Source organism: Ziziphus jujuba, chromosome 8 (assembly GCF_031755915.1).
Source record: "Ziziphus jujuba cultivar Dongzao chromosome 8, ASM3175591v1".
Taxonomy (NCBI): domain Eukaryota; kingdom Viridiplantae; phylum Streptophyta; class Magnoliopsida; order Rosales; family Rhamnaceae; genus Ziziphus; species Ziziphus jujuba.
In genome coordinates, this window is record NC_083386.1 from 25,455,793 (window position 1) to 25,471,052 (window position 15,260).

At 32.6% G+C, this 15,260-nt stretch overlaps 2 protein-coding genes across 6 annotated transcripts; both read right to left on the bottom strand.

Moving 5' to 3' along the window:
• Positions 1 to 4,834: 4,834 nt before the first annotated feature.
• On the bottom strand, positions 4,835 to 7,566 carry LOC107409747 (membrane steroid-binding protein 1). The gene is made up of 2 exons (XM_048470176.2): positions 7,104 to 7,566; positions 4,835 to 5,481 (listed from the first exon to the last, which is right to left on the bottom strand). The coding sequence occupies exons 1-2, from the start codon at positions 7,409 to 7,411 to the stop codon at positions 5,142 to 5,144; spliced, it is 648 nt and encodes a 215-aa protein (XP_048326133.1). The 5' UTR covers positions 7,412 to 7,566; the 3' UTR covers positions 4,835 to 5,141.
• A 2,096-nt stretch (positions 7,567 to 9,662) lies between these two features.
• On the bottom strand, positions 9,663 to 14,877 carry LOC112490925 (F-box/LRR-repeat protein At3g48880). 5 transcript variants are annotated; one of them, XM_048470378.2, is made up of 5 exons: positions 14,697 to 14,877; positions 14,522 to 14,571; positions 11,848 to 12,257; positions 10,934 to 11,471; positions 9,663 to 9,788 (listed from the first exon to the last, which is right to left on the bottom strand). In XM_048470378.2, the coding sequence occupies exons 3-5, from the start codon at positions 12,204 to 12,206 to the stop codon at positions 9,678 to 9,680; spliced, it is 1,008 nt and encodes a 335-aa protein (XP_048326335.1). In that variant the 5' UTR covers positions 12,207 to 12,257; positions 14,522 to 14,571; positions 14,697 to 14,877; the 3' UTR covers positions 9,663 to 9,677. The 5 variants fall into 5 exon arrangements, with proteins under 5 accessions (XP_048326335.1, XP_048326334.1, XP_048326336.1 ...); XM_048470377.2 differs by lacking the exon at positions 14,522 to 14,571 and having other exon boundaries at positions 14,697 to 14,876; XM_048470379.2 differs by lacking the exons at positions 14,522 to 14,571; positions 14,697 to 14,877 and adding an exon at positions 12,556 to 14,492.
• Between the last annotated feature and the right edge of the window lie 383 nt (positions 14,878 to 15,260).

Consider the following 15,260-nt stretch of genomic DNA (forward strand, 5'->3'; position numbering starts at 1 on the left):
TATAAAACTTTATTTTTTATGTTTTGAACAAATATTGATCTTTCTATGGAAGAAAAGAAAAATAGTATTGAATTTTAGTGTACTGTAATTAATGATATTAACTTAATAAGAAATAACCATAACCATATTTAAATGGAGAGAATAGCTTTTAACCATATAGTTTGTAAACTCCATTTGTCAAAAGATCTTTAAAAGATTAGGCAAATGTTAGATGAAGAAAAGGTCTCATTGTAAATTTTATAAATACATTGTCCCAAACAATTTTAAATAAATAATTTATTTCATATATTTTTTTCAATATGTGGAAACAAGCTCTTTAATGAAACATAATATATATATATATATATATATATATATATATATATATGTATAATTTATTACAATATGAATTTTATTCTTATTCAAATTAAACCAAAATTTTTCATGATGAGATAAAAATTATTCCTATATAAAATATCATTATAAAAGGGTTTTACAAATATCAATATAAAAAGGTTTTACTGTATTCCTCCCAAAAAGAAACAAAAATTGCGTGTTATTCCAGTTCCGGCTAATGGTGAAGAGGATTTGGTCCACCAGGGACTAGTCTGTGTGAAACATTGTGAATTGGGCTGATCAGCTTCTTCTTTTTCCATGACTCAGCAGAGTTGAGAATGACTGAATAGCTTCTTGAAAACATGGAGGACTGCTTGTTTAATCTTTGACCTGCATATCTGCTGAAAACTCGGCCAAAAGGACGACAAGAAGAACATGGGACAAGCACTAGAAAAACAGCAACAACTAAAACAAGGACCACGAATTTTTGAACTCTCATGATTAAGATGCCAGAAAGCTATGCTAGAGCAAAGGAGATATGATTCTTTTGAGTTGTTTTTGTTTGCTGGCTGAAAGTGTATTAATAAGAGGGATCAGCTGCCTGCAGTGAAAGACAATTATGCCTCAAGATTTAATTAAAATATACAATCAGTTCCGTCATTCTTGACATTATTGATACTTGAAATCAAAATAATAATAATAATATTAAAAGTAAACAATATGAATACTTTGTTGCAAGCACATTTACGTGTGACAAAAGTTGACTTTGGCGGAAGTCGGTTTCTCGAAACCAGGCCAGCTAAAATGATACAATTAGAGCATTTTAAAAGTGTTGACTTAAGCCCTCTTGAAAGCTTCTCTGTGTATTACTTAACCAAAACATAAACTTTGTTCAGGTAATTCCATGCCTCTATGTCCCACATTGGAGTTGTATACCCTGAATTTGGAATTCATTTCCTATATATATATATAAGAATAGAAAATTGACTCCAATATTTTCTCAAATGAAGACAATCTGCAATGCTGCCAAGATAGATTAGCCTATGAAACTGATAAAAAAGTTTATGCCCAATAAGGATTCAACATTAGTACTGAATTCCCTAAATATTTTAATCTGTAAGGGGGCCAAATTTATGCTGTCAGCTTGCAGGCTTCTCATCAAATTAACCGGAAAATGACTTTTAAGATTGATTCAGGAAACAGCATTGATTGAAATTCATTGCTGTCCTAAGATTTGACCATTTTTGTTTTCTATTCAATTCATTTTTTCTTTTTTTTCCCCCTTTGACTAAATCCAGCTTAGTAATGGACAAAAATTAAAACAGAGGAAACCAAGGAAGAGCCCTTTAGTGATCGATCATAAAGAGACTTTGGAACTTTTCGTTTGTTTTGGTTTAAAAGTCAAGAGTGTGCGGGCCGGTCTATGCGCACCAGGACTGGTCTCTCCTGTCTGAACGAAAGGGTGCACACCCCCACTCCTACAGACTTCGGACTTCTATAGTCTTGGACGAGCAGGAAGATGATTCAAATTATTGCATGTTTCTGACATTCTAGCAATGCATTATTGACAGATTTAATGTAGTAAATAGTAATTTTATTTTTTTTTGACTTACCTCCTTTTCACCAAGTACATTTGGTCAGAGATTCACTGCTCCATTGATACATTCATTGAATTAGACCAGGAACAGAACCATCTTTTTGAAAATTTTCTTCTAACTGGAATTTTATTTAAACAACCTCAAACTTCAAATCCCCATAGTTGCATTTATATCTTGTTCCTCCCTTTTTTCCTTCCAAGCATTACATTATTATGTCATGCTGCATATGACTGAACAATTTTATTGAATTACACAAGTTGAAATGCTTACAACTGCAAATTTTTGTTAAACTCATGTAAAACAAATTGATTGAAAAAAAGAAAAAAAAAAATTGGTCATCCAAACAAAATGATCTGATATATACAGCAGCATACTATGTAATAATAATATACAAACTAAACCATCAATTGGTTCATAAAAAGGAGGGAAAGAAAATTTGCTTCAAATCCTCAAGTGAGGAAGCTGCTAGTTGCCATTTCCTTTCTCTTGGTTTCTTCAAATTGCCAAGGTGTATCTCAGCATCATTCAGAAGGAGAATTATACATTTACTGGGAGCACAATGGACTTTGAAAATCTCACTCAATTGTGAAGAGGGTTTGGTCCAACCGGAACAACTTTATTTGAAACAGTATTTACCTGGTTGATCCTATCTCCAATTTCTGCAGGGTGAGAACCAGGACCAAGACGCGATGAAAATAGATAAGAAAACTCAGCTCTTTGTGTTTGTTCTGTTCCTCCTTCACTGGCAGCCTTGCTGATATGCCTACAACTAGAAAGATGAACTACTGCTAGAACGAAAATAGCAATTAGATACAGAAGGGAACGTTTGTGGAATTTCATGACTCAAACTGGGAAAGAAAACCAAGCAAAAGTAGTTTAAAAAGTGAGACTAAAGAGAATCTTTCAAGCTGTTTCTACATGTCTTAGAAGATTGAAACTTAGAAAAGTCTTTTTATAAAGCATCAAGCACCTTTTTATTTTTTGTTTTTTTTTCCCAGTTAGGGGATCAAGAACCTTGTGGTGCAGGGGCAGAGCCAAAATACACTATCAATCATGTTCAAATAAACGGAACACACATTATAGTCATTGTTAACCCTACCTGAAATAATTGAGTATTCCTTGAGAAAATGATAAAAAAATGCCAAACCCATAAATGGGTTGAATTATCAAATACATGTTAAACAGGATGTGCTAGACAATTGGAGCCGTTTAATATATGAAGGACCTAATCATAGAGTTTGCGTACATAATGATTCGTAAATTTCATAGGGACGTTGCTTCCTGACACAAGTTTTTCATTGTCTTGGGGTCAGATTGAGATGTCAATGACTTTCTGATCCGGCAATGTTTATACTTCATAATAAAATGGAATTTGGCTATTTAAGATTAAAAAAAGAAGAAGAAAAGAAGATGCATTTTAATTAAGAGTACACACTTTGTACATTGGAAGAATATCTCGTAGTCCCAGCAACCAGCCATGAAAGCGAAATATGCATTTTAAGAAGCTGTCCTTGGTACTATGGTCCAAAGGTCGAATACGCCCTATTTGGATTGGCAAAAGATATGCTATTCTCAAAATAATAGCACAATTTATAAGAGCATCTCCACTCTCCATTGATTCTGTTCATTTAAAAATCTTTTATCACATCAGATAAATAAATAAGGTTTTAAAATACTTTTTTTTAATAATTCTGTACATTAGTTCTGTCAAGCTAATGTGGTAACAAAAAAATTAGTAACTATGAAGGACATTGTTTTCTACTGAAAACTTTGTTAAACAGACTAAGTTAGCATTTTATTTATTTTTATTGACTTTTGTTAAAAGAAAAATAACTCGTGAGTTTTTAATTAGATATAATTTTAAAATAAAAAATTATATATTAACATTTTAAAATATTTTAAATAGAATCCATTGAAAAAAAAATATCTAAAATATTATCTATTAAATAGAAAAAATGTCATATAAACATAAATACTTTTCAAAATAAATGCCATATAAATTCCAATATAAAGAACCATTGGAAATACTCTAATTTACTCCAATAAACCCCCAAAAAATTAAAAAATAAAATAAAAAAACTAATGAAAAATCCCTATGATATGATAGATCTCTTTTCTATATAAGAAAACCAAATGAATCATGTATAATAAATAATGAAAAAATACTTTGTCCAACCAAGCCAAATTTAACCCGCTTAAAATTGGAAGCAAGGTCAATTAAAAAATTGTTTTATTTTTTATGTGTTTCTTTTAAGGGTTGAATTGATTAAACCATAGTGATACACATCATACAGCAAGATTGGGGGAACAGATCCCACCTATAACCGCTTAAAAATTGACTAGTGCTAAATTCACACTCTTATTATTTTTAGAAGGCAACACAACTATGAATAGATTTATTTATTTTTATTATTTTTTATTATTGGCGCTCTTAAACCTCTCTTATCTGATTATCATTTCCATAAGACAACACAGAGTACAGTACTTTCAATGCAACCTTGCTAAACGAAGCAATTCAAATTCAAAGCAGTTCAGGCACTTCGAGCAGTGGAAGTATGGAAGAAGCTTGACTTGAATCTCCTATAGCGTCCTTGATAAATCGTTACGGTTAAAAATATATCTCACTTTGAAGCTCAGCATGTGAAAAGAAAATTTATTCGCTGGTTTTTTGATAAGAAGTAAAATACATCCAATGAATTAGAAGTTCATTTCCCACCCTTCTATTTGTAGGTTACTACGAATTAGCCTAGTGGCTTTACCCTTTACCCGGCCTTGTTTCAAGCTTCGAAAACCATCATCACACCAAATTCTGCCAAATCATTGAAATACTAAAACCACGCATAAGATAGAGCCAGATTTCTCTGTTGGGATGAGAAGAAATACATCATGAAGCCAGATTTCTCTGTTGGAATGAGAAGAAATACATCATGAAGGCTAGAAAGCAATTTTATAAATGTGATTCATCTCTATAGCATTCCTTCAACACAAATCGCACACAAAGAAACTGCAACCCTTATGTCCCAAAGTTGTTACTATTGCTGAAATATTATTTTAACTAGTCATTTAAGGAAATATGATTATGACATAAAGATCCTAGACTATGAATATAATATTGTATGTGAAACATGATTTACCAAGTACGTGCACGGCAAACCAAAACATCCCACCTTTGCAGTACCTCCATTTTTTCTTGATTTGCAATAGCCGTGCTTCAATAACCAACTAAATTTACTCATTCTTGGCATCATCACCTGTAGGTGTTTCCTCGGATTTAACAGCTGGACTTTCTGATGGACCATCTTCAGCAGGTTTAGCAACATTGTCAGCTTTAGCGGGTTCTCCATTTGATGCTCCATCAGTTACTGGAACTGTCTTCTTGATAGTTCCGACCTTAACATACTTGCTCATGAATTTGTATTCCCAATCCTGCAACGCTTCAAGTTCAAATGGACCAAGACCAGAGATGTCACCGGTCAGATCTTTATCTTCAAAAGACATCTTTGCGAGAGCTCTGCTAGCATCTTTTCCGGCAAACAATGCATAAGGGCCGCCAGGTCCATAAAACATCCTGCATTATGAAATCAGAGCACCTTAAAAGCCTAGTGAAAGACGTAACATTCAGAAAAGTATTATCCATGGCAAGAAATGCCAACAAGTGTTTTTCATTTCAAAACAAAAGGATTCCTTTCTTTTTTTTAATCTAATTTTTCAAACCAATAGCTCTCCCTTAAAAAAGTGTACCAGAAACCATGTGAGAAATAAAAATATATCAAGCTATACCCGCACATGATACAGCGTGCTCAAAATAAAAATTTCTACTATCAATAAATTTGCAAATCCATGGAATGAATGTAAATAAACAAAAGCAAGTAGATCTTGCCCCTAAGGGGACAGGTTTAGTGGCAAAAGTGTCATTCTTCCACAACCTATGCTGGGTTGAAACTTGAAACCACCACTATATAGTGGTCACTTACTAGGTAGAGAAGAAGGAGAAAAACAAAAAAAAAAAAAAAAAGAAAGAAAACAAAGTAGACTTATTTTAAATGCAAGAGTGTTCAAAGGCTCAGTAAACTATAACTACTGCGTTAAGTCAGGAAAAGGCACTATTTGTTAGTACAACATGATTTACATCCAGATTTAGCCTTTACCAATTCTACCTAAACATCGTTCAGGGATTAGGCATATGAAAAAGGCATGGACAAGATCAAAAATCAATGTATTAAGAAAATTCCAGTCACTTCACTTTTCCAATTTATTTTGCTTGGACAGACATCACTTCTTATATATGCTTTATCCCTCATGACTGTGTAGCTCTGAATAAATAACAAGTTCCTTTCTAGTCCAGATTATCATATCAAAGAAGCCACAGATTTCTTAGCAGAAAGAAAACAATCCAATAATTCCTAAATGAGCAACCCAAGTTATGAACAATATAAATCACGGATAAATATAACAACAACAGCACGAAGGCTACAAAATGCAAAAAGCAAGAAAATTGATACTAATTGCCAAAACATAGAAAATCACAATTCCAAATAAAGTAGTGAATAGTTATATAGAAATTTTAAGATGTTAAATTATTAGAATTATGAACAAATAAATCTGGGATTCTGAGTTTTGAAGCCAGCACTTTGCTGATATTCTGAATGGTACCAAAGGCCTATATGTAATGGTCGACTGAGAAAATAATATTAATAACAATAATTTAGAGACACATAATGAAAACGGCATACCATCCATTAAGAATTACAGTTTCAGCAACAGCATAGAAAAAAAAAAGTTCCACAAACAGATTTAAAAGATCAGCCCCCCCCCCCCCCCCCCAAAAAAAAAAAAAAAAAAACTATAAGTAGAAATCAAAGAAACAACAAACAGCACAATAAAAATAAAATGAGAAAAGAGAAAAGTGAAAAGAAAAAGGATGGTTTTTTAGCTGAAAAAGAACTACGCCGACAGGAATAATCCAAAAAGTAAAAAATCACATATCATATCCAGATGATGAAAAAAAATAAAAGTAAAACCACAAACCCAGTAGCCAAGTCGCCGAGTTGACCCCCAAAAAAATACTGAAAGAGGAAAAATCCTCTAGTGGGATCTAGGATCCCAAAACAAAAAAAAAAAAAAAAAAAAAAAAAAGAAATTACCAAGAATTTCACTCCCAGAAGACCAAAAGCTGAAAAGAAAAAAAACCTGCTCTGAGAGACGTCATAGATCTGACCCTTAATAGCCATGAGCAAAGGCTTCTTGGGATCGGCGCCGTCGTACTGCGTCAACTCTTCTTCAGTGATCTCACCGAGCTGAACAGGAGGTGGAAGAGGCTGCATGTGCTCCGAGGATCTGGACTCCTGATGAAGATGTTGATCAGACGGACCAAAGAGACCCGAAATCACATAGTAAACAGCAAAAAGAAGAGCAAGAGCTGTGAAGAAGGCCGCAGGAGAGAGGCCTGTGTAAACGGTGATTGCCTCTTTGAGCGTTTCCCACAGTTGCAGAGCCATTTTTGGCTAGAGAGAGAAAGAGAAGGAAATTGCAAAGAAAGAGAAATGAGATAGACGATGAAGCCAAAGATGGCCGGCTGCTTATTTGAGAATTTTTTTTATTTTTTATCCACTCATAGAGGGTTTGGTCTTAATTCCTTACTATTTTACTCACCAACCCACCAAAAAGAACAGAAACACTTTCTTTCCTTTTTATTACCAAAATTCAAAAAAAAAAAAAAAAAAAAAAAAAAAGCCAAAAACCAAAACCGAATAAAGGAAAAGGCTTAAATCTACCTTGATGGCCTTTGGTTTACGGAAAAGTTTTATTTTTGGATCTCTACGATGTTCTTTTGCATTGATATCCTTTAAATTTTGTAATAAACAAAAAAAAGATATTGTTTAAAGTTTAAAAAGTTGGATTCTAATGGCAAATTGTTGAATGTTAACAAAAACCGTTAAATTCATTTGTTTTTTTAACACTAATTCTGGTTTTTTTTATATTTTATTTTATTAAATCTGGTTTTTTTAATTTTTAATTTTATTAATTCATTATAAGATAATTCAAAAATACTATTTAGTGTACAAAATGAACATAAAAAATAAAATTTAGATTAAAAAATGGATGAACTTAAACTATTTTTGTTATATTTAACTATATTTAAAAGTTTAATGTAACTTAAAAGATATCAAATTTAAACTGCATTTAACCCAAATATATAAAAACATAAAAAATATAAATTTAATAAAAAAATCACACATATATATATATATATATATATATATATATTCCTTTTTCTTTTTTAATTTCGATTTTTTTCCCTTTTTTACTTGTTGAATTTTTTTAAACAGTTTTGTGCGTTTTAGTCACAAAAAATTATTATTACAATATACCCACTTCCATACCCTATCCGATAGAGACAGGGTGTTTTTTACTTTTTTTTTTTTTTTTTTTTTAATTGCCGTTTTCTCACAATCTGAAATTACAGAAAATAACCCTCTGCGGTTGCACAATTACTTGTTTACCCTTCATGAGGACAGTTCCATTTTTTTTATTTATGGATTTAACAAAAAAAAAAAAAAAAACTTTTCTCATAATTTTGATTACCAGCACTCGCAGGCTTCTTTTCTTTTTCTTTTCTTTCTTTTGTTTTTTTTGGGTAAAACAAAACCTGATGTGTTTGTTAACATTTGAATACTTGGAATATAGAGAAGTCCAACAAGGTCTACTTCCTCCTTCCCTAGTATTCTTTTTAAATAGCCGATTTCTTGGGATACCAAAACTGTCAAACCTGCCTCTTTTGAATCAAATTATTTAGTCACAATTTAATATTTTTATTTGATTCTGCCAGATCTTTAGATAATTTTTCTTTTTAAATTAATCATCCATTCAAATACAAAGAGTTTGAATTTAGGTCCTATTTCATATATCTTTTAAAAAATCAAAAACAATTTTTAAAAATTATTTTTAAAAATTATTCAAATATTTTTAAAAAATACTTTTTATCCTCAAAGAGTATTTTTAATCAAAATCAATAAAGAAAATAATTCTCATAAAATATCTTTAAAAAATAAAATTAAAAATTATAGCAAATAGTATCTTAATATGTATAGACCAACTTTTAAAATGAATCCATCAACAGTCCCAATTTAAACCAATTTTTTTTTTTTTTTTTATCATTCAATTTGGTTTTTTTGGGGTTAAAATCATTCAATTTGGGGTTAGATCAACGTACGTGGACCCAAGTTATTGTTAAGTATCATATGGAAAACTCTAGAACACAGGTTTTAAAATTAAAGAAAACAGCCATTTAGGAACTACCAGCGACAAAAAAACGGTAGGGGCATCCAAGGTCATTTGGGAAAAGACAGGTCCGTGGTAGGCGTACGTAAAATATCTAACCTTGGTAAAGCTGAAAATGGTATGCCAAATATGGCCACTTGATTGTCCCCCCAAATTACCCTTAATCGGTGAAAATAAAAAACAAAGACGAAAAACAAAAACCAAAAAAAAAAAAAAAAAACTTTTTTTTTCGCAGACCTAATTCTAAATTTTAATAATCAAAATAACGAAGCATCATGATCGCGAGAAAAATGTCCAAATCCAAATTTGATATGGGCTGGGATTGGACCGACCCAAATGCCCCAATTATTTATTTTATTTCACGTCACCAACTTACTCAAGTGAAGAGGTGGTAAGTCAAAAAAATAGATGCAAGAGTAGAACAGCCAACATTTTGTCTGGTATCCACTAAATTATAAATGCAACAATAATGGCAAGCACGGCCTAAATTTTGTGCATCGAGGTTGTAACAAAGCATTTATGCTTTTGAGTGCAAGCATAAAGCAAGGAGGTATTTTTGTTGTTTTGTTCCTCATCTCCGAGTTCTCCTTGTACCTTTTGAAATTCAAAAATGTGTGTTATGGATTTCAAAGTCAAGTTAAGCAGCTATTCTAGACTCTGAAAACGTCATTTACTTTTGGAAAATATTTTAAATCCACAAAAGGTTAAGAGCTTGACGTTAGATAGAATGGTCCTTAAAATGTAGTCATCAATCGTCAATCATAATTGGTCTTTAGCACACCAGACAAAGGTTTACTGGAACATTGTATTTAGGAAAAAAAAAAAATTAAAAATTAAAAATTAAAAAAAAGAAATAAATAAGGCTGTATCAATCCCATTCTTTATTTTAAAGTCTAGAACATACTCCACCACATAGCCAAAACCAACAACGGGACCAACTAAACAAATCAAGAGAAAGAAAACAAAAAACAAAAAAACCAGAAGATTCATAGCAATTTGGGATGCACCTAAAGAAGCTTTAAGAATAAACTGTGTAATAAATATCTCAGGATGAGAAAACTCCAGTAATGATCTTCAAAATTCATTAGTTGGATGCAAATGGTTTAGTTAGTACTCATACAGAGCCTCTTGTTCTATTTTTTAACCTTGCTGTTTGCAGTTACCAAGGATATTGAGTGGCATTGGACAAAGAATTTGAGTTCCAAATTGTCCTTAATATTGTAATAGGACAACGAAGTTAATGCCAAACTGCAAATCATTTGAAGTGAAAGAATTATACGTATATAGAACTCTTCCATCACATCTTTGTAATCAACAACGGATTCTAATTTTCATGGTTAGGAAAAAAGAAAAAAAAAAAATTGAGAATCGTAATGACATTTTAGAAAAGAAAAAAAGAGGAGAATTTCCTATATGTACAAATACAGACACAGACATTAGCACAACCTTACGCCAAAACGGCATTTTATGAGTCAAAATTTCAGAACTGCCCCTCTCTCTCTCTCTTCTCCTACCATCCCATCTATACAAATGAAGGGGAAAACGCCTTTGCCACCAGAATTACTTGATTTCACAAAGGCAGCTGTCATTATATTCATTGAGTGATAATTTATTCTGTTTAAAGCATAAATTTAAAGAAAATACAATTATCAAAGGAAAAAAACAGGTACATAAGCTATAACTTCTACCCCACTAAAAATACAGTTATAATGCTCTAATCAAAGAGCAAGAGAGCTCACCTCATCAGCTTTCCAAAGTCCTTCTTCATATTTGTACCACCTCATAAGCCCTTCGTCATTTTTTGTTCTCTGGCACATTATGCAAGTGTCTTTCATGCATGTTATAAACTTACGTAACCGAGACGCCCTCTCGAGAATAAAATGGTCAAGTTCTCTAACAAGTCTTTTAGCTGCTGGGGGTGGAGAGACTTCATATAGAAGGCAATGTGATATGTTAAGAACTTCCAGGTGTTGCAAGCCATCCAATAGAATAATCAGAACATCCTTAAGGAGCATCGAGCACCGGAGGCTTAAAACCTTCAATTTTGGAAGATATGTAACTATACTAGAAGCACATAAAATTTCACAAGGACCCATGATTTTGAGTTCACTGAAATTTTTACAGTTCTTGGAAATCTCCTCCATGAGGTATGGCGGATTTGCTATGCTAGGCATTGTCAAGGACTCGAGGTTTTTCCAGGTTTGAATGGCCTTGCATATTCCACTCTTTTTTATTCTGTTCCAAGCTGGCAGAACAAGCCGTTTGAGCTCTGGGCACCTGCAATAAAAGGAAGGAACCAAGATGTTGTTTGCTTATGTCTGGCAAGTCAATTTGGAAGTTGATTGAACACATCTAATGAACAATTAGTATGTCCCCCCCCAAAAAAAAATAAATAAATAAATAAAATTCCAAGTAAACCTACAATTGACTAAACAAATATCAACTATTATTGCTACTTGTATATAAAATGACGATCAAGGAAAGAAAAAACACTTCATCAGCCCACCTCTCTTCCTCAATACCTTAAATATGTAGAATAAATATATATTTTATATTTCAAATTTACTCTTAAAACATTATGGAAAACGGGAAATTCACAAAATTGAGAGGTCAGAAACACTATCAGATCATCTGACTTAGTTTAATGAATTACCTTTCGGCAGTATAGGTCAACTGATCATCACTCACATACAAGTTAACATGGAAAATCAATGTCAGAATGTTTCTTCGGCTGAGACTCAAGGAAAGCTTCAACACACGAGTCAATTCCTTATCAGACCGACCATCAACATAAACATAGGGCTCCAACGGGATTTTGATGAAATTCGATTTCAAAATTGATAAGTCAAGTGTTTTCCAAAGTAGGGGATCACAGCAGGCCATACGCCATGCGCTACAAACATGAGCAATTCCTGAAGTCAACTCAAAGATTGAAAAAGATTGAAAAATCTTCACTAATATGTCAATATCCAGGTCATTCCATCTTCTCACAGCGAAGTCACAGTCTTCCATATCACCCAGGTTTCAAAAAATTGCCCCAATATCTCCAGTGCATTATAATACCTACATAAGAAAGTAAAAGGAATCAATACAAAAGTTTTAACTAGGAAAAAATGCCTAATTCTTAGTCTATCATTCATGATAATATACAATCAAAGCAGAAGCCAAAAGCTCTGAACATAACCTAAAACAGATATGAGCAGCAGTCATCAGTTAGATATTTTTAGTAAATGATATGGCAGGTAACAACTGAAATACCATTAAAACTCATCCTATGCCATCAACAGGGAGTAGTTCAATGGGGATAAATCAGAAAACCAAACTGGTTTATGGTTATACATGGATTATTAATGCTACATACCTACAAAAAGTGAAAAGGAACGCGGAATCATCTCAGAAACTTGAAAAGTAGAATCTTCTGACCAGTAGTGAATTATGATAATAATCCTTATGAAGGATTAGTATTGAAGCCTTTCGGGTTAAAACAATCAACCAAAGGGACCAAGATCACCATGACTAATGGAAGGAACTCCAAAGATTTATTTTTGACCACTGGGCCATTCCTATCTTGTCTGATACAATAATTGCATAAGACAAGCGCTTGAATTTGACATAAGATAGCCATACGCGAATGATACACACACTAAACTCTGTGTTCTCCAAGTGCAACCAGTAAAGGAAGGATCCTGACCCATCGACCCCAGCTTCCTAAGTTCTGGTAAGACTCCAAGGAGCCACAAGGAGTAAGAGCATTACTGGGCTTTGGACTAGAAAGAGAACTGTATGTTTCTTAGTTAAGAGTTCAAGATTATATTTCATCTTTAACCGTTTCAGTTCGCTCTTTGAAGCCTCAAGATGATTAACTTCACATCCTTCTGACCAAACTGGATCAATCTATAGAATATTACAGCTCACTATCTCATACATCTAGTCAAAGTCAGGCAAATGGATTTCAGGGACAAAAAAAAAAAAAAAAAAAAAAGGGGGTCACCTGTAACCAAGACAAAGTGCAAGTCACTACATGCAATTAGAAATTTATGGCCCAATTTTTCACTTCCCTGATGACAGAAAAATTTTAGTTGTACGGTTGTAACTAACTCAACTATATCTTCTTCCTATCTTATAATTTACTTCGTTTTCCATAATATGAAGAGGAGTTCCCAAAAAATTTCTATACTTTGATCACAATTTTTCACTTAAATGAACTCAAGCATAAATAGTTGATACAGAAAAGATAGATCATAGCTTTGTTGACTTTATAGTCCTAAGAGCGGTGCATTATATACACCAAAACTCAATTAATTTACCTAATAATATAGCACTTCATGCAGCCCAATTGCTATTTTCTAGTAGCAGATAAGATGCATACTGCAGACAATGGTAAATGGGACATTCTAACCAAGTAAGGGGAAAAAAGCAAAAGAAGAGTTATTGACAGCAACAGGTGAAGGCATTTAAAAGATTAATTAACACACTGATTGTGACTAGGAAGGCACTCAAGCCGAGTAAGCTATGATCATTTTTTCTATGACATAAGACATAGCAAGGAACATTGTGATCTGACAAGAATGTGAGGTTTGACAGAAACCAACAGTTAGAAGGGAGTGCAGTGTCAATCCAAAGCTTTTAGGGTGGCGATGCAAATCATGAAACGCAAAAAATATATCAACTCTAATTTGCATAATTATCAAATCACACGCAAAATGATAAAAATATAGGCATAAAAATTGTATGATTGTAATATTAATTAGAATATTATGGTTTGGACTCAAGAACTGTCTTTGTGTGGCAAAATTAAACCTCTAAGTAACAGCTAAAAAAACCAAATTGAATCAGAGAATTTAAACAACCCAAAAAGAAGGGAAAAAAAAAAAATGGCATACATCACAGATAGAGATACAATAATTGCGTGAAGCTTTTGAAAATTCTTATTCAATTTCCATCTCCTACCAATTTAATATGCCGAAAATCATAATTTGCACAAGCCAGATGAAAAGATCAACAATAAGATCTTAATAAAAAAAATTAAAAATCAAAAAATCAAAATTCGATTGTAAATTGAATAATTCAAGAAATGACGCTGAATGCTCTGTGATTTTGTTTTTTTATAAAAAAAAAAAAAAAAACCCAAAAGCCGAAATCGTGTTTCAGTGTTCGAAGATTTCTGGATTATGTCATTTCTAGCAGATCTACCAAAATTTCGATCCAATTTTCACTCGAAACATGAGAACACAAACAAACCACACGTGTATGTATACCTACATATGATATGTACAGAGAAAGAGAGAGAGAGACAAACAGAGGCAGAGGAATACAGAAAGAGAGACCTTCGAACAGTGTAATATTAATGATTAATGATTTGCTGATGATTCCTTAGCTGCAACGAAGTAATGGAAATTAAGAATTTTTATTTATTTATTTATATATTTTTTAAATTCAAAACAAGTAACTAAGAAGAAAGAACCGGATACCGAGCACCATGAAAAGACAAAAATGACCTACCTTCCTTTATAAGCGGAAATCCAAACCCGACCTTGAAAATATAATTTCAGTGACGCAGAGAGTTTATGTGGGTGTGTGTGTGTGTGTGCACTGTTCAGGGATGGTTTTTGGCTTTGCTGTCTCCCTCTTTCTCTCGCTGCCAAAGAAGCCGCCTCTGGGTCTGAGATGGATGTCTACAGAACAAAAGTCAGGGACTTTAAAAAAAAAAAAAAAAAAAAAAAAAAAAGAAAGGCCCAAACTACTCATCGTGACACGTGGCCCAATCACCGATGATCTTCTAAATGCATGGCACCATGGTGTTTCAGTATATGGCAACCATCATATAACAGCATAAATATTAAATAAATACACAGAGTTTTTCAAAATAAATCATTTACTATTTAGCACCTGGGATTTTCATTTCTTTCTGTATTATGAGCCTTGACTTTCTATGAATAATAAACAAAGAAATCCAAGTAAAAATCTGAGCATATTCCATTTTAATAACGCTAGAGGTTTCTACAACTCTACCAAATTGTTTTCCACGGATCTTAATAATTGACTTTGTTATTGATCATTTTAAAT